Source organism: Saccoglossus kowalevskii, chromosome 4, assembly GCF_978046115.1.
Source record: "Saccoglossus kowalevskii chromosome 4, keSacKowa6.1, whole genome shotgun sequence".
NCBI lineage: Eukaryota > Metazoa > Hemichordata > Enteropneusta > Harrimaniidae > Saccoglossus > Saccoglossus kowalevskii.
The window spans coordinates 9,500,735-9,521,284 of NC_140644.1; the positions used below are offsets into that span (position 1 = coordinate 9,500,735).

Sequence of the window (20,550 nt, forward strand, 5' to 3'; positions counted from 1 at the left end):
ATCATCTTCAAAGAAAAAAATATAATTATCACCGAATTTGCAAGCTTATCATATATGCAAGTATTTTGGGTACCATGATATCAATAGTCTGGATAATATTTTGCCTTTTGCTGATTGGCTAATAGATAAAGCAGGCTGCTCATGTGTAACAGTTACAAGATTTTCTCATGCACGCTACGCAAGTGTGATCACCTCATACTTCATGATGTTGCAATACATTTACATGGTGAAAGAGCAAAATATTAGCAGGAAGTCCAATGTGGAATGTTGATAACAAGCAGTATAATCTGGTAGCCTCACTAACAAAGATGACACTGGCAGTTGCCACACATTAATACCAAGAAACTGCACATGTTCTACAAATATTACATAATCACAGAAATGTGCTTCTTGACAGTAATTATGTTAAGTTGTACAACATTAATTGAGATTTATTGAGCTTTTGCTAGAGCTACCACTGTGAAATGAAGTTCAGCTGGATCTCGTGCCATAAATGCCTTGCATGCACCAGCAGCATCCTGAAATTCAAAACAAACATAATCAAGGAATTGATACATAGACAACAGGCAAAGAGATCAAACAAGATTGTATTGTAGACTGACAGAGGTCAAACTAGTTTACTTGGTCAACTGACGAGGTCAAACTAGTTTACTTGGTCAACTGATAAAGAGGTCAAACAAGTTCACTTGGTCAACTGACGAGGTCAAACAAGTTAACTTGGTCTACCTGAGGTACCTATATATGTAATATTAAAGCAATCGGACTTGCTTTTTTAACAAGAAGACGAAAATGCCACTTTTTACCATAAATAACAAAAATATTCATCAAAATTAGAGAATTAAAAGGAAACATCATGAAATGAACAAATCTAAGAGAGGTCTACCCAAGGTACATATACACCAAGTATCAAAGCATTCAGACGTGTAGTTTTCAAGAAGAAGTCCAAAAAGTAAAATTGTGACACGGACGATGACGTACAATCACTCATATGATAAGCTCCGTGATAAGTCGACAGTGGAGGTAATAAATAAAGTATTTATAAATAATAAGAATTTTGTTTTCACAGACTACATTACCTGCAGTAAAGTATCCTCAGCAGTCTTTCCATGATTAATGGGGAATGGTTTACGTCCATCTAACTCGTACAATTCACCGTCTTTGTGTACGAAAGCTATGAAATGTAAATTAACATTTTCTTCCCGGGCTGGAGCCTGCAAAAATAAATAAATAAACAGAGAACCTTAGAAACCTAAGAATCATTTTTGCTTTATACTACATCTTCATTTTTTTTTAAATTGTTAGACAAGGAAATCATTTTTTTTTTTTAGTCACAGCAGCATAACATAATGAATAGAAAAGTTAGCCTATATAGTTGAACATGGTTTACATAAAATTAAACTATTTTCAAAATTATGTTCTACTGAACTTCAACATTTTTTTTAATTAAAACCAAATTCAAAATCTAATAAAATGCATCAGTCTCTAGACTGCAGTCTGGAGTCTGGAAACAGGTAGAACTATTTGTAGTATTAGTAAATGTTTTGGATAGGTTGAAGTTGGTTTAATATGGTGGGGTAATGATTTTTTTACTTAAAAATAATCTCAGTTATGAATCATTTCATTCCCTGTTCACTGTCACTTTTTTGTTTGTATAGTTGGGTGTTCTGAGCAGCATTAATGATATGCATGGCTACAGTAATTGTATTATTGCATTAATTATTTAATAAGTTTCAAGTTTGCAATTTTCGCTAATAATTAATATCTAAATTAAATCTACGTAAACATAAAAATAAAACTCATTGTTTCCATGACAAGTTCATGAAATTAAAACCCAGTGAATATGCTCAAAACATCAAAGTAGTGAAATTAAATGTCAGTGAAAATAAATGGTTTTTCAGTTTATTGTCTAAAAGGTGTGAATAATTATCTGTAAGGTCAGTGCTAGAAGGAAATTCAGTCTGTTCCTAGAGTGAGACCGAATTTAAAGGTCAAATTTTTTATTTCAGAAATTTTGTTAGATATTCTGTTGACACTCGTGTATCGTCTGATTAGATTATTCTTGCATTACCTCAGTTTGGCCTTCTTGGGCACTACTTTCATGAGCAGCAGATATGCTTTCATCTTTTTCCAAGTATTCAGCACGCTCTGCAGGACTCATCTTTTCAGTATCATCTATAAATTTCTTCAAACTACCATCTATGAGGTAAAAAAATATTTTAATAAAATATATGTCAGTGGTAAATATTCTATAATTTTAATTCTGAGAATGTCACTCTGATAAAACATTTAAAGACCAAGGCATTGTCAATGAAATAGTCCCCATTCATTTTTGCATCCCCATCCATGAGCGTGCAAAGAAAAAAGTAGAAAGATTACAATTAAATGTCTTAAATGCATATTACTGTGGAATACTTTATTTTCACTGGAATTAATTTTCACTGAAAAGGCTTTTTGGGCATTTGGTATGGAATTTATTTTCACTGAAAAGGCTTTTTGGGCGTTTGGTATGGAATTTATTTTCACTGATTTTTGATGAGTTCAATGTAAAATATAGAAAAACAAGTCATTGTCAATGACACGTCCCCGTTCCGTTCATATTTGAGTGACATATACATTCAAAGCAGATCATGACCGAAATGCACCTGTATATGTACAACACATTGTACTAAATCTGAGCATGACCGAGATCCGGTTCCGGAATTGTGAAAATACGTGATTTTGATGCATTTTCGGCCTTAAAATGGCCATCATTCAGCTATTGTTAAGCGGATCATGAAACAAATGCACATATCTATTTGTGACATGATGTACCATGTATGTGTGAAGTTTGAAATTGATCAATCCAGACATGTCTCGGATACGGATCCAGAACTGAATTCTTTAAAACAAAATGGCCGCCAGTCGGCCATTTCGAACTTGATCCGAAAAAAAAAATGACGTGCATCAAGGTCCTATTATGTTTAATGTATGTACCAAAATTGAACAAAATCCGTCCATGCATAACTGAGATCCAGGTCCGGAATGGTTAAAATATGCGATTGAAATGCATTTTCGGCCTTAAAGCGGCCGCCATTTGGCTATCGTTAATGAGATCATGAAACAAATGCATACATATTTCTGACATGATGTACCTTGTGTGTGTGAAGTTTGAACTCGATCAATCCAGGCATGTCTCAGATACGAATCCAGAACTGAATTCTTTAAAACAAAATGGCCGCCAGTCGGCCATTTCAAACCCGATCCAAAAAAAAAATGACGTGCATCAAGGTCCTATTATGTTTAATGTATGTACCAAATTTGAACAAAATCCGTCCATGCATAACTGAGATCCGGGTCCGGAATGGTGAAAAAATGCGATTTTGATGCATTTTCAGCCTTAAAATGGCCGCTATTCAGCTATCGTTAATCGGATCATGAAAACAATGCATGTGCATATGTCCCATATAATGTGTGATGTATGAGTGAAGTTTGAACTTAATCGGTCCATGCATGTTCGAGATACAGGTGATCACGGACGCACGAACGCACACAGGGCAAAACGTAAGTCCCCGTTTTCGGACTACGTCCGAACGGGGACTAAAAAGTAAATTCGCTGGATTATATTTTCACGGAATCATCCCTTCAGCGAAAATAAATTCCAAGCAAAAATAAAGTATTCTACAGTACAAGGGTAAAAATCAAAATTGTACAATGTAGGATTCTTATGCAAAAGGCTTCAGAATGCCCAAACGAAATCATCAATGTAACACGAATAAAAAACATAGTGGAATTACTGAATACCTAAGTAACCTAAAATTAAAACATTACCCAAGGCCAAATTACAAGATTACAGTTTTTACTGCCTTTTTGTATGTACAATGTAATATTTGCATGACTGGAATACAGCGATCATAATATATAATTGTGCACATTCCTAATTTGGAAATAACATATTTAAATGAACTGAGGTAATTTGAACATGTGGGCACCATCCAGCATTTTGATTGGTTAATTAGCACCGGTCAAGTAACGTCTCGTGTGCATTCAAACTACATGGCTGATGTTGTATCACATCGATTGTTTACATGTGACCGAAATAAGTCGCTTATGGTGAAACTAAGTTGAATTTTCCTTGCATTTGATAACAATTCAACGAATTTATTTTTGTGCGTTATTATAATCACTACTGAGTAATAATCAACAATTTTAACACTTCGAAAACAAGCAAGTTATTCACTTGTGAGCCGAAGCATGGCCGGATTGCGTTACAGTACCCACGGTACCATACTTTTTTAGTGCCGTACCATGATCATTTTCTACTAAGCAATGCATTAATATTTGTTTTTATTTGATACTCCTGTCAGAATATACTTTCCGTTACAAAGAAAATTAAAAAATAAATGCGTATTACATTAAATATACTGAGTATATTTTTTTTCATGGCAACAGTTTTTTTGTGACGTGGCGCTTATCACTCTTTCCTGACATCTAAATTGGAGTTGCGCTTATATTCAAAAGATTGTACGGTGTATTGTTTGTTTTGTGCAAGTGATGTGGGGGAAAAATGATTGCAATATGTACATAATAGAAACCGCATCCTGAACTTGAGCTGTTGATCCCAATTTTTTATTTGATACATTGTAATATAAACCGCGGTTTATAACAGGATTTTAACAGTACCATATATACCTTCAAGTTGACACTAAGATAGAATTTTGGTGAAAAGAATGGAAAAATATACAGATAACACATTGTACTGTCACAGCTAACACTGCTATTTACACTGTCTCCTCAAGCATCGTCCCTTGAATATCAAATAATGTGTATGACTCATCATCACGACAATCTCTGAATTACAATAAGATGTATATTCCTATGTCCAATAAATTAGAACAGTAAATTTGTTTTTGCAGTCTAGCATGAATATAGATGATGACATCACCAAATTGTGATGTTAGTCAAATTAATATCAAACTACAATGCATGTAAGTGATAATAGCCATTGACATGTCTCAGTTTTAGATAACATTTGACACAAGGATAAGCTCCAAATTACACGATATAACAAATTAAACTACTGTAAAATGGGTAATTATTGACGGGGTTTAATTTTCGCGTATTTAACGCAAACTAGAAGTGCGTGAAATTAAAACACCGCCATTTATCATTGTCGTCATTGGGACAGGAAGTCGAATGCACCAGTACATGTAGGTACTAGTACTAGTATAGGGTATTGCGTGACCAATTTTCATTCATCCACACATTATAATAATAGTAAAATAAGAAATATTACTATTCATCTTGCTTTATTGTACATACAGAAATAAATTATAACAATGTTAAATACTAGTAGTAGTATTTTTAAAATGTAAATAATGGCGAGGACGTCACTGTAAATACAATACTAGTACGAGAAAATTCAGTTCTCTTACTGAAAACAATTCAGAATTCCAGCTTGTGCAAAGCCTTCTACAAGTTGTTCACGCTGTTGGGAAACTTGCTGTACTGCACTGACCAACCATTTTGCATGAAGTGGTTTCATTGAACTTAGCCGTAGATCTAACGTTGATGTTGGATCATCAACAGAATTGCCCAATGCAGAGCATACGCGATCTCCGTACCATAGCTGAAATTCTCGCTTCATCTTGTCCTTGAAGACTTTGTTTGCTGCTAAATCCAAGGGCTGCAGGCGATCTGTACAGCATGCTGGAACAAATACGACAGAGATGTTACTTTCACGGAGTTTATTCAGCAGTTCTTCACCCCGATGTGCCTTGTACACATCAAAAATGGCGACGGCTTGTTGTGTGGGCGGTAACTGCAGCCTCGCTCTCGTCGCCTTAACGTAGGGGATAAACACCTTGTCGATGTATCGCATCATAGAATCGTGATTAGACCAGTGGCTTTCAGTGTGGAAAATGTCCCAAGACTCGGGAAATTTGTAGTTAGCATGACAGCGATCGGTTTTTCCCTGATAGAGTAGCTGTGGTGGTAAAAATTCTCCCGTAGCAGACGCGGCAAATACAGCTGTTATTTGACGCTTGTCATCGAGGCCGGTTATTGACACTTGGCGACTCCCCTCTGCTTCCATGGTCCATTCTCCCGCGGGAATAATGGCAACACCAGTCTGGTCCCAATTGATGACAAGCTCTTGGGGAACGTTGTATTTTTCCACAGTCTCTTTTATACGGTTCAGAAACTTTTCTTTAACAGCTGGAAAATCATTAACCACTTTTTTCACTGCCTTTGTCCCTTTTCTCTTGACGTACCCCATACGATGTAGCAATGACTTTGCCCAGTCCACGCTTAAACTCACATGGCCTCCATATTCACCCAGCAAACTTCGGTTTTCATGTAGCAATACACCTCTTGCAATAGCGATACTAACTGACGAATTTACAACACCACCTTTGATGCGAAGTTGACGTACATAGGATTGCACTTTAGAGTCGAGTTCATCACCTAACATTACAGGACGCCCACGCTTTGCTGGTAGTTTGTTGATGTTCTCGGTTCCGTAGCGGGCCTCTTTTAGGTAAGACCTCTTCATACCACGAACGGTACTTTCGCTGATCGGCTTTCCAAATTCCTTACTGAATTTTCTCGTGGCATTCATCACTCCATTGTTGATTGCAAACTTTGCAATTTTTGCTCTGGTTGTGTCATCGTAGTGCTCATAATTACCACGTTTTCGTTTCCTACTTGCTACGGTGATTTCTTCGTTTATCACGGAAATGGCATCCTGAGGCAGCTTGCTTTTTTCGATGTCTTGTGTGTCGTTCGGATCGAGCAAACCTGGTTCAGTTTGAGCAGGCAATGGTGCTTTTTTTAACCAATGCATCAGGCTGCCAGCCATGATTAATTGAATTGTAGTACTAGTATAACTATTAGTGAGTAGCGAACGTAATGCGTAGAGCGATCTCCTAAAAGTAAAGCGATGCGTCTTTCACAGACACTCTACTTTATACCGATTTAAGCTAAACTTCCTGCTTGTGGTTGGTTGTTTACAAAAAACATTAGCACATTTATTTTCATCAAAAAAGTGTGAAAATCGCAACAATAAACAAAAGGCCAAACAACTGAGCAGACAGGACGTGAAACAGATGAACATTTACGTAGCTGGACATTGTTTTGATTTTGTACTCAGTGCGTGAAATTTAAACACCGTTAAATTGTCAAAATCACGAATGCGCTAAAATTTAACCCCGTCAAATATAACCACTTTACAGTATACATTTAATTACAGACTACTATACTAATGCTTAGTTTTAAATGTTCCACCAACTTGCTCAACAAGCAGTCTGTCGGCTGATATAGCTCTGCAAAATACACTGTACCGGTAGTTAGACAGTCGAAAATAACACTTTTTTTTTATGTAAAAAATATTCACTAAAATTAAAGAATTTAAGGTATTGTCACAAAATGAATAATCTGACTAAAGGTTAATTCAAGGGGTCTACATATAAAATATTAAAGCAATCAGGCAAGCTGTTTTCAAGATTAAGTCGAAAATAACACCAAAAATGACAAAAAATTTCATCAAAATTAGAGATTTGGAAATATCACAAAACTAACAAATCTGAGAGAAGTGCACTACCCAAGGTACACATATATACCAAGTAATAACAAGTCATTGAAAATGACACAGTCCCCGTTAAGTTCTCTTTGTGCTTGTCATATGAAAGCGGAGGGGTTGTCGCGAGTGTGTCCTTTAGTTCCAAGTGGCGTATACAACAGATTGTTTATTTACATCAAAACGCGCGTTTCGTGTCATAGTAATATGGCCAAAATAAAAACAGCCGTTGTTCGGCCATCTTTGATCTGATTATGAAACACACTGATATGTATGATGTATGTGCCAAATACGAATGAAAATGGTACATAAATTGTGGAAATATAGTAGTAAGGCCAAAAAGTCAGATGGCTGTCAATCGGCCATCCTTGACCAGATTTTGAAACAAATTGTCATGGACATGCATCCTAACATGTATAAAGTACTTGTAAGTGCCAAATTTGAATGAAAACTGACAGAGCACGTCCAAGATACCGCATAAAAAAACAAAAACAAGATGCCTGCCAGTCGACCATCTTTGATCCAATTGCGAAATAAATCGTCATGGACATGTATCCTAACATGTATAATCTATGTACCAAGTTTGAATGACAACTGACAAAGCATGTCCAAAATACAACATTTTCAAAAAACAAGATGGCTGCCAGTCGGCCATTTTGAATCAAATCGCTAAACCACTGCATGTGCATATGTCCCACATAAGGTACTAGGCACATGCAAAGAATGAACGGAATCTGTCAATAGGATTCTGAAATATGACGTTGGACAGACTGACGCACGGACAGACGGTCAGATGGACGGTCAGACGGACAGACTCAGGAACTCACGGACGGTCGGGGACATGTATCTTAACATGTATGATCTATGTACTAAATTTGAATGAAAACTGACAAAGCATGTCCAAAATACAAGATTTTCAAAAAACAAGATGGCTGCCAGTCGGCCATCTTTGATCCAATTGTGAAATAAATCATCATGGACATGTATCCTAACATGTATAATCTATGTACCAAGTTTGAATGAAAACTGACAAAGTTTGAATGAAAACTGACAAAGCATGTCCAAAATACAACATTTTAAAAAAACGAGATGGCTGCCAGTCGGCCATTTTGAATCAAATCACTAAACCACTGCATGTGCATATGTCCGACATAAAGTACTAGGCACATGCAAAGAATGAACAGAATTGGTCCAAGGGATTCTGAGATACGACTCCGGACGGACGCACAGACACACAGACGGACGGAGACCGAATTATAGGTCCCCGTTTTCGGACTTTGTCCGAACGGGGACTAATAATAATAATGAACTTTATTGATATCGTACCCTTTATAGGATCTTGAGTTAAATTACAATATAGTGTATTATAGCAAGTAGCAGTTTTCAAGAAGTTGAAAATGTAATATGAACAGCTCTGCTCTGTCGTGCAAGTCGACAGCGGAGGAAATAAATGCAAATTGCTGTGCTGAACACGTTTAAGACATTTACCAAACTTGAATAAGGTGTCTGTATACATTGAAGCACTCAAAGGACTGTGACTGAACAAATATATACTGCACCCAGACATGTTTTTAGGGAAAAATTTAACCCTGCCAACAAGTTTCAATTTATAGATGAAACTAAACTGAAGTTCATCATTATCAGTCAATTAATCAAAGGTGAACAAACATTTTGATGGGAATAGGCAATAAGTCAATAACAGCAAGTATGACAAATAGTTCAGCAGAAGGTGCATTAAGTATAGTTAATCACATGAGTTGGCACTCGTGAGTTTAATGTAAATAATGTCATAATTTATGTCAGCATCTTGTAAATGCACAAGGCCAAAGGCAAGGGGTAAAATCTGATTTACAATAACGATTTACAAAATATGCCAGATTTATGTACCTAAGACAATGTCGGTTAATAAAAAATGACAATTATTTTTAGTAATTACACTTAGCATACGAGTGCAACCGTTGTAGTTACACTCTGCATACGAATACAAGTACGGTCAGTTTACAAATTAGCATAATGACAAAGAGACATGTTTCGATTTACTAAAATAAACCAATGGCCAGAACAATGGAGTGATATAATTACTTACAGAAGCACATTTATGACTTAGCAGCAGAGATTGATTAAGCGGGACATTGCAAGAAGCAGTATTATAACATTGCGTTTGGGGAAAATATTAATTACATGAGCTCGTTCACTAGAAAGTGACCAAAACAGGTAAAGGAGCAGTAAAAATGATGTTATCTTTGGATTTGTATTCTAACTCTTATTTGCTGATGGTTTAAAAAATACCATAGGGGCAAAGGATATCACATAGCAGTTTTCGATCCACACTAATTATTGCGGCAGCACAAACAGGACAGCGCAGACATCACAAAACTGTTTTCTGCCAGTACATTTTTTTTTCAAGGATGTATATAGTGTTATAAATAAATGTACTTACCAAGTTCAATTCTGTGTTTGTTGTTTGCAATAGCATGTAGCAGTCCAATTGTGCCACATGCATTACCAATAGTCTGTTTCATGTAATACAAATTAGAACTAACAGTCTGACCATCTTTATCAATTTTCTCTTCCTCTTCTTTCTTGAAAGTTTCATACTGAACCATGATAAAATTAGCGATTTTAAAATTGGTATGTAAACAAAAGTATTTATATAGTGCATATACCTCTATGAAACATTTGGTTAAAAGGCAATGGTCGTTGTGCTACATATGTGCATGATTTGTGTAAATAAGGGATTTTTCCTGCGATTTCTCGCATTGACAAGTAAAAATGAGAGTTTTTCGATAAATGCCAACTTCAACTTTTTTTTTTTTTAAAAGGGCAGCGGTCTTCACACCATGGATGTGCAAGATTTGTGTTAATAAACAATGATTTACCTGCAACCCAATACACACTCCCAGCGACAAGCATGAATGGGAGTTTTTATCTGATCGCAAAGTGCACTAAACACAGACTTTTTTTTATTTTTTTTTTAAAGGGGCACCTTCCAGTTAAGCCTAATCTCACAACAAATTTACTTTCTGGATTAAAATAACAATGGATAACAAAAGATAGATTAACATTGTAAACAACATAAACAATAGTGTCCCATGATTCTTTGGTGCAATCCATGGGATTGAGCGATTCCCTTTTAAATGTTTTTGTGCCAGGCGACAGTTCTGGACATTGAATGTCACTGTTTTTTGTAAGTGCAAATTGCAAGTGCTAGTGCTGACACATAGTGCATTTTTGCCATAGAAGTCATATTCATGTTTGGGACTACATGACAGGGCTGTGCGGCCATCTCTATCAAATGACAATTTTAATGCGCTATCCTGGCGTCAACCAGGCTTGGACGAACACAAGCACCTGCAGACCTTAACACATACAGACTTTGACTCCATAGTGTCCTAGGATGCATTCAAACCATTCCAGAAATTATGAAATTAACACATTACTTGCTGAAAACCTCCAGAAATGGCCAATGTGAATGATGTATACAACAGCGTCAATAAGTGGTGTGTTTAACCTCAAAAGTGTCCACGACTTAAAATTAGGTTTTAAATTCACTCATCTGAAATGATGGCAATTTGTTCTGTTCTGTACTGTAGGACTGTACCCTTAGTGGCTGGTGTCTCTGTTGTACATGTTGATCAACGCAACAAATTCAGCATCTTCGTAATACTGAACTCACATGGGTGACACAACACCCACCATCATTTTTAAGACGGTATACACAAGCCATACGGCATTTACTATACACTGTCTACATATGTCCATAATGTGTTTGTCTATAAAGTGCAATAAAGCCTATAAAACACAACCTTTGGTTTATAAATAGGTGGGCACATGACATTTAGCTTATATAATCCAATGCCAATTATCAAATCAAAAGAAGAATGATGCTATGCAACACAATGCTGCTACCAGGGATTTTTTTAAACAAGGGAACAGGGGGCACAGCGCCCCTTTACCCTGGGGAACAGATTCTCTGGCACCCATAAAATTCTGATTGACCAGGGATCACATGTGGCCAGTCTTCAACTGGAATCTGTCCAATAGTAATTTTGGCCACAAGGAAGCCATAAAATGCTCCATTTTAACTTAGAATTATCAAAAACTTCACACCCTAATAGGGAAAACCCTATCTTCCCAACCTGGTTGCACCGCTGAATTGCAGTACTCCCTCTTGCAGTTTTTTTCTAGAAAATGGACTCCCTCAAATTTCTATTGATCCCTAAAAATCACAAACCATTGTAGGTTAGAGGACACACTGTAACAACCCATCTTCAACAAAATTACTTCTTTTGTGACTACATAATACAATTTTGAAATATAGTTAATCGGAATGTTACTGCTACATACTAGTAATTTAAATATTCTTCGAAGTTTTTTGGTTTTTAAATTAAAGTAGCATATGCAGACTTTACTGTTTCTAATTCTCCAAATGCATAGAATCTGCTTTATAACTGAGCCACTTGTTGATTACCCATGAGACGGGTAAGAATGATACTTGATTTTAATTGCAGATAAACTGTATGCAAAAAATCACATTCTTTCATTGGATGCGTGCGTAAACATTACAATTCTGCAGTTTGTTCTGTTGCATAATACATGAGGCGTTATTTTCTGCTCTGCTTAATGAATATATTAGATCCTTATTATAAAACGGCAATATAGACACTGTGGCAATTTTTAACACTAATTGTCAATTACAAAACAAATAATAATGCATTTTATTCAAAATAAAAATGTCATTCCCCCTTAAACTACCTGACACAAATCACTGAAATAAAACAGCAATGCTAACCAAACAAATGAAGAGCATAAAAACATAAACAACCTCTTGAATATAATCCAAGCATGAATCACTTGAATAAAATGTTCTAAATATGAACAGTATACATACCTTTTCATTGATAGGAAACAATAATAAAACAGCTGCTACTGGGGACGGTACCATACCAAGTAAATCTGGGTCTAAACCATAAACATCACAAAACTGCCAAGATTTGGACATTCCTAGTTGATGAACAAACTACAAACATACACAAAAAGATAAACGATACAGATATATAATTCTAGGCATCAAACGGATTATTATTTAAATATTAATACTATTTATGTAGCAAATGCATGATGCTTAATTCAATATTAATAATACTGTTAAATACTTAATTTTCGCTATTTTCACTGAAGGAATGATTCAGTGAAAATAATTAAAATCCAGTGAATATACCCTTTTTCCTATATTTTACATTCAATTTGTCAGAAATCAGTGAAAATAAATACCATACAAAACACCTAATAAGTCTTTTCAAAATTAATTCCAGCCAATGTAATTTACAGAAGTTATAAAGTCAATTTAAAAAAAGAGTAACAGTCAACAGTTACATCACAATGCAATGATATTACAAATAAAGAAACAATGTCGCTAAATATTTCTTTACATCCACATTTGATAAATTTGTTCATAACAATTCCACACAATTATATGCATGATAATAGTGAATTTATCACTGTTTGTCATGCAGATTGCTGCTAGATGTAAAGTCATAAATATTTGTAAACACCTGAGACTTCGCTGTCAGAGCAGACAACTTTACAAGGGGTGATTTGCAGTTTACATCTTTTATTATTCGACATACTTGACAAACATAAGTATCAGTTTATTGAATGTAATGTCAGTTAAAGCGTTAATCATTAGAAATTTTGGGAGATTTCGAAAAATTCGCCACTGAAACTTTATTGAAAAAAAAAGATATACGAGAAAAAAAATGCGGACAAAAATAGTCATGAACGCGTGGATTTGACTGAGGATAGAAAAAGCTGCAACAACATTACGAGAAGAAAATTGTTCTAGTTTTAATTCCACGGCTTCTAATGGTCAATCCCCTCAACAGCGCTGTGTTACGACAATTTCATTTTGCTTTTGCTCGTATTTTGGAATATTTAATATTAATTCAACTTCCGTTATACGTGTAATTAGCATAACAGACGAAGTATATCATAATAATGAGTTCTTCGTGTCTGAACATTATAAAGTTCTCACATTTTTAAAACACTCAAACTAGCAAAAAATATCGAGTTTGCTCGGTCATTTTTCGTATAGAGTCACATGTACAGTCAATAACATTCTGGTTCAACACGGCAGCGTGGTCTAGACATTATAATGAATGAAACGTGCGAATTCATTTCGATTTGAAAGTGACTTGACAGAATCAAGATGTCGGTTCTTACCTTGTTCATCACCTGAAATTAACAGAAAAAAATAAAATAAAAATGTTAGTGCACTAAATGAGAACAGCATATGGTACAGTAAATACGACGGGTACGTCACTGTGAAAATAAATAAGATAAAACGCTTACATCTGGATTGGATTCGAGCGGTAACCATCGTGGTTTGGAAGCCATGTTGCCTGCTAACTGAACTACCTAGGTTACTCTTTATTATTCACAAAGTTTCAGGACAGTTTCCGGTTAATAAAGTAAATTTGCATTTGAATTAAAGTAACAAAACCCCAACCTATGATAAAATCATTAATTCATCATCTAGCAAGAGTTTTTTTTTTAGTTTTTGTTGTTGTTTTTTTAAATAATTTAAGTAATGTTCTTGAAAAAGCTGGATTCAAATTTGAATGTTTTGGTGTAAAGTAGAAAGCTTCCTCTAAAATTTGAGTGAAAGCATGATTATTATATTAAACAAAACATAAATGTTAATAATTTATTATCAATAAATTCTATCCTTGAGACAACCATAACAATATTAGGTACAAGAATAATCAAATTGAAAAGCTTTCTGGATGACTCCAACCGAGGGGGGTGGGGGTGGCTAAGGTATGCTTGTCTATAGGCCATTCTTTCTATAATCTCCGAATTCGTTTATAGAATTAGGGTGATATTTTTATTCATGGCTGCTTTGTAATGATACAAACATAATTTATTGCAAACAGAATAATTTCAAATTAATTATTTTAATATTCATGTTTTACATTTTAATGTGCAACAATTTGGGCCATGTCTCAGTCTTATAAATCCCATTTGGTGAAAGGTGCCCATCCAATAATCATCAAAATTTATGTTACAAATGGTATTAAACTAGCGATGTTGAGGCCAATGTGACATTTGGTGTTATGTAATTTGTGATGCATTTTTACATATACTGTAGTAATCCCAAACTACTAGATGACTCATCTGAATTTAAATAATTCCTATCTTGTGCATATTATTTATGTTTCCCTTGCATAAATGATGCACACGAGTTGAGAACACGTGGTTGTACATTACCCAAGGCGACCATGACAACAACTGCATGTAATTATACAGGAGAATGTTCTAGATTATCAGACTATATGTCAACTCTCAGTTCATGGCTATAATTTTTATGATTTTGCCACTTTAAATGAATACAAATAAAATAGTAAACAAATCAATAATTATTTATTTATTTATTTATCAATCAATAAGTCTTTGCTGAGAATATATTATAAAACACCTTTTCTACAATATGTAGTCATATATTAATCAAATACTTTATTAAAACATTTTTGTGAATAATTTAAATATATTTTACCAACATCTCAACTGAGCCATACTAAATGTACATGGCTTAAAACATTAATTGCATTAACCCAATGAATTGAACATTATAAACAAACATAGTGAAACTATGGCAAGCTTTCCCTGATAACACAATGTTAATCATTAATATGTTCTCATGATGTGAACAGCAAAAATCATTGGAAAATATCTCAAATCGTCTATCAAATATGATTGCAATAAATATTTTTCAAATATATAATTATTTTATGACTATTATAAATTTTCTTTCAAATTACTCCCCACATACAGATACTATATTATTGTATTATGAAAACAATGATATACCAAGCGTTCTCTATTAATTCGCCCATCTAGTGCATTTTCAAAAAATAATTATTCATTGTATCAATTAAGTTCACACTCTAACTTTTTATGCATATGCATATTTACAGAAATTACTTATATCAAGAGAATTTAAAAAAAATTATGCATGTTGCAAAACTGGTGCCAGCATCATATTTATTTATTACGCTCACCATCATAATTTGTTGAGTTCGTAACACATTTTACTGCAAATGATTTCAATAAAATCATATCTTTACACTTCACTCACGACATATTACTATTGACATGTGGCAAAAAAATTAAAATAAATAACATTTCCTCAACAATGGACAGAAAACATCGTCATGTTGAAAAGACTTTGGTGAACATAAGGCACCATGGTGTTGATAGGTCAGGTCACAGGGACGGATACAGGATTTTTTTTATGGGGGGGTCCAAACTTTAAAATCGCCAGACTAACTAATGATTTTTTTATATTATACAAAAACAAATTGAATACATTTTTCAACCCGGACCCAAGAACCCCCCCCCTCGATCCGCCACTGGGTCAATCTTGAACTCATCGTCATTTTATATGATATATTGAAGATAATATTTGGTAATCGTAGTCCTAAATAACTATTAAAAATAGCTAGACGTTTCGAGCAATGGCTCTTTATCGATAGCATAGAAGCAAGTTATTCATTTTATATGGCTGCTGTGAATTTAAGTGTGTGGTCCAAGCTTGCCAAATGAATGAAGCTAACTCTTTTTGTGTGACAACTTTTTTAATTCAAATCATACATATTTTAAACTAATTTCATTTCATTCAGATTTAGGACATAAAGTTATGTTATTAAACTAATTAAAGTAACCAGGTGATTTGAACATAACTGTGTTAACCGACAGGGACTTGTAGTTTGAACATATTTAAATATGCAAATGAGTGGTAAGCAAATCTGCTTTGTGTAGTGAAGATATACCAGTATATATATATATTGCAAATACAGTAATTATTGCATTTAGTATACAGCACATAATACTTCATACATCAAATGCCACAAACAAAATATATAAGGTAATACATGTACATTTTGAGTTTTGGCAAATTCATAAATCTGTATATACTTATTTTAATAGTTGAGACGATATTGCCAAATATTTAAATTATAATATTAGTTCCAAACTATTAATTGAAGGAAGAAAATGTACAAAATTCTAAGTCCATAAATACGCAGCTGCCACCATTGCACCTGAAATCAATAACCCCCGACCAGAAAGGAGAAAGTTGAAAACTCGGCCTAGTCAGGAACCTTGACTGGAGACATCATTTAATGCTCTACGTAAAGCAATGAGTCGTTCTTTCAGTGTTGTGGTGGAAAGTACAGCCATCTGAGTGTTACTATCTAGTGGAAGAACACCTAATAACCACCAGGTCCATTTAGGACCATGTGTCGCTTCTTGTGGATCATCATCACAGGCCGGCATATTACCAAGATGATTTCGGATCTGGTGTTTAATAATTAGATTCAATCCATTAAACCATTTAGCTGATTCTTCATAAACCTCAAGATGAAGTGATTTTAATTGCTGCAATTCATCTTCATCTACAGACAAATAATCATTATATTATATTATTATACACCGTAACGCCATGAGTTACAGCGTGCCGTAATTTTGCAGTATTTTACAGGGTATTTTCATCCTACCATATAAGGAAATACAAATTCCAAATATGAAATGTTTACGTGCATATAAGCGTCGTCTAATAATAGAAAGAGATACTTGTGCTGTCCTGCCTTTGTGCATACTTTGAGGTATCGTCGTAATAACCTCATATTATTAAATGCATTTACATTCATTCATATCATTTGGTTGTCCAAGATGGCGGCCATCACTCTGAAAGAATTTGGTTAAACATTGATAGCTGTGAATAATTTTGAGAAATGAAATGATCTCCTGAGCTTGAGGCACAATTATTTCTTATCCTTCATTTGGTTAGTAATATAAACCGCAATCAATTATTGTGAAAGATTTAGAGAAAACAACACAGTTCAACATGTTTGATTTCACCTTGTGTGCACTGGACATGAATATGTTTTTACAATTGAATTATAGAGTAACAAGTTGACATAATTTAAAGGGCGATGGTTTGATACTTGTAGCATACTGGGAATTAGAACACATGCTATGGGATAACCTTTAAACAAAGAAGGCATAGAAATAATTAACTCTCATGCACTGTGATTAATCAGTGGAAGCCATGAAATAAATTTAGCAATATTTAAAATTAATTGAATATTAAGACTATCCTATTAAACAAAAAATCTTACTTTTTAACATGCACAATGTGAAACAATATGAACTACAAAATTGAATTTGATAATATACTAACTAGAAGGGTTGAAACAAAAAATGATTCTACATTTATGATTTGTGGTCTGTGGAGTATCCCAAATCACCTAATGTTCGAAGCTAATGTTCCAAGTTGTTTTCCAGTTATGGTCTAATATATGTAAATTAGTTCATACGGGCAGATTTCATCCTAGAACTATATACTTTGAAATACACTAGAAAATATATGTACCAAGTTTTAATAGATATTTTTAGAACAATTGGCTTATTATGTAAATTACCTCATTAATATGTACATATTTTAAAACTACTGGTAAACTCATCACTTCTGTGGGGTATAACCCACGATATTTTATTTAATCTGTTAAGTAGTTTTTTTAGATATCTAGAAGTTGCTTAATTTATGCAAATTAGGTAATTAATGAGCATGAATTTCAACAAATTTGCATTTGCATTATCCAAGTCCATGTATATCTCAAACTTTATTGACACTGGACATTGGCCATATTTTACCTTCAACTTTAGCATCTTTAATAAACACTACTTTAGCTGTATGGTAACCGTCTCGCATCCCACGTTCCAGAACTTTGAACCGCCTTCCACCAATGCAATCTACTATGGAACGACCATCAGGGATATGCTGAACATCACGAATTTCAAGCATACACCCATAATCCACAAAACTGCAAAGAAAAAAAAACAATGGAATATTTAACTTCTTCCAGACCAGGATCTTCGATCGTCAACCAACATCTGTTTTGCACCCACCACCTATATGTTTTAATAATAGATCAAATTTACAAAACTATGCAATTCAGTTTTGACTTATGGATGTTTCTTTTAGTTCATTATCGATAAAATTGTTAAAAATAAAGGTAAGTATATTTTAATCGTATTCGGATTTTCATATTTATACATATAATGGTTCTGCACATAATAGGACCAGTATTATAATCCATGAAAGGAGTTCCGAGCACAAAAACATAATAATATATTACTTTTTGTGAATGCATTAATTTATTTGTTGTCAATTAATCTATTTATGGGACAGCTATGAGTATGTTCAGATTGTTGGCTGAATGTTTATGTTTCAACTGAACACTTCCCTTTGTTTATGCAGCTACAATGTAGCAGATGACACACAAAATTAAATCCTTTCGCAGATCCTAAACAATTGTACCAGGACAAACGCATTTTTAAATATCATATTTTGTCTAATGACATTAAGGTAGAGGCCTACTCTAAATGGAAAATACCCAGAATTTATTACTATTTCATTGCACTATGGAACAATAGCTCCATGATTGTAGATAATAAATCAATAAACACTGTCATGTGATTTATGACAAACTTGTTGAAAAAATTATGACTAGGCTTCTATTTACTGCATACAGTGTTCTTAAAAATTAACCTCATACTATTCACAATATCATTATTTTGAAGTTCAAGTCGAACTGATGGGTTAATGTCATTAAAGATACCAAAAAGATAATAATAAAAAAAAAATTTTGAGAAACAATGTCATGGAAAATAGACAAAATTGTCATTTTTGCAATGGTATCTATTGTAAAATTATTTTTTCACATCTCAAAGTTTAGCTCAATGACATTGGATGAAAAAGTCATACCAGTATGTTATTATTGATTTAAATTGATTAATGATTAAAAAATTCAAAATAAGACATTCAATTTTAATAAACATTAAGGACCAACCTTTAGTGCATGGTAGACAAGCTATTAAAGAAAGACGATGGAATAACTATAAATTTTTGTTTTTCGGAATAAATTTATGAAACTTACCCATTTTCATCAGAATTAGGAAGACACATTCCAAATTGCCTTGCCCCAGTCTCCATACACTGTCTAACCATAAGACGATACCTTGGTTCAAATATATGTAGTGGGCAAACAATGGATGGTAGGGCCAATGTACAAACAAACACAGGGATTTCACTTATACTGTCACTTCTGGCATAACTGTAGAAAAAAAATATGTTGTTTTTGTCATTTTCAGAAAAAAATAGAACTACTTCATCTGAAGAAAATTCCTTTATGACATACATAAGATAAAAATGAAGCTTTATACCGGTATTAAAGTTAATTGTGATTTCTCATAGTAAACTAATACAGTCATGCTAGACTTGTAAAGACTGCTTTACGCAATATTCTTTCACAAATTAAATTTTTTCTGTGGATAATTATCATGAAGTGCAGACATGAATTTCAAATCAATAATGACTCACATAGTACAACCACTGTTAATTGCATAATTAAAACACACACATGCACGTAAGAGATTTGAAGGGCAGCAGTTGTTGCTTGGAAACTTAATATCTGCACCCAGCACTGAAAAATTGACAATTGGAAAAAGACCACTCATACCAGCCCCTGTATACATAGTGCCATTATTTACAGGATAATTATATTAGCATTTTGATAATTACATAATTATATTATTTTCAAGACAAATTATTTTTTTTTTCAACTTTCTCTGTGTTAGACATACTGGTATTCAAATTAGTACATTTGTAATGTAATGTAATGTGTATGTAAAATCTTCTCATGTAATCACTGACGAATGAATGCCAGTATAATTAATTCAATTGACTACCCCTCTCCCCATTGACGCTGCAGGTTGGCGTTCTTTCAACCCCAATCTGAAGCATATTGCGCAAGGAGTGTCGAGAGTTTGTTCGAAATTTTGAATGTTTAGAAATCAAACGTCGCCCGGCACGTATTTTACAAATATAATAAATCGTTTCAGAGACCTGTTCACTAAATAATGATAAACGAAAT

At 34.0% G+C, this 20,550-nt stretch overlaps 2 protein-coding genes across 4 annotated transcripts in view; both read right to left on the reverse strand.

Moving 5' to 3' along the window:
* Positions 1 to 400: 400 nt before the first annotated feature.
* LOC100374075 (ubiquitin carboxyl-terminal hydrolase isozyme L3-like) lies at positions 401 to 13,854 on the reverse strand. The gene is made up of 6 exons (XM_085497724.1): positions 13,775 to 13,854; positions 12,444 to 12,572; positions 9,993 to 10,149; positions 2,069 to 2,196; positions 1,077 to 1,211; positions 401 to 518 (listed from the first exon to the last, which is right to left on the reverse strand). The coding sequence occupies exons 1-6, from the start codon at positions 13,781 to 13,783 to the stop codon at positions 432 to 434; spliced, it is 645 nt and encodes a 214-aa protein (XP_085353850.1). The 5' UTR covers positions 13,784 to 13,854; the 3' UTR covers positions 401 to 431.
* A 1,098-nt stretch (positions 13,855 to 14,952) lies between these two features.
* Positions 14,953 to 20,550, reverse strand: part of LOC100373920 (LON peptidase N-terminal domain and RING finger protein 2-like) — a 49,103-nt gene continuing 43,505 nt past the window's right edge. For all 3 annotated transcript variants that reach the window (XM_085497726.1, XM_085497725.1, XM_085497727.1), the window contains 3 exons: positions 19,555 to 19,731; positions 18,269 to 18,438; positions 14,953 to 17,007 (listed from right to left, as the gene is read on the reverse strand). In XM_085497726.1, coding sequence (XP_085353852.1) covers positions 16,706 to 17,007; positions 18,269 to 18,438; positions 19,555 to 19,731 — 649 coding nt within the window. In that variant the 3' untranslated portion in view covers positions 14,953 to 16,705. The remainder of the gene's footprint in view (positions 17,008 to 18,268; positions 18,439 to 19,554; positions 19,732 to 20,550) is intronic.

Coding starts and splice junctions, on each gene's coding strand:
- LOC100374075 (XM_085497724.1), bottom strand. Junction 1,212..2,068: donor CCCAAGAAGGCCAAACTGAG/GTAATGCAAGAA, acceptor TTATTTTTGCAG/GCTCCAGCCCGGGAAGAAAA. Junction 519..1,076: donor CTGAGGATACTTTACTGCAG/GTAATGTAGTCT, acceptor TTTGAATTTCAG/GATGCTGCTGGTGCATGCAA.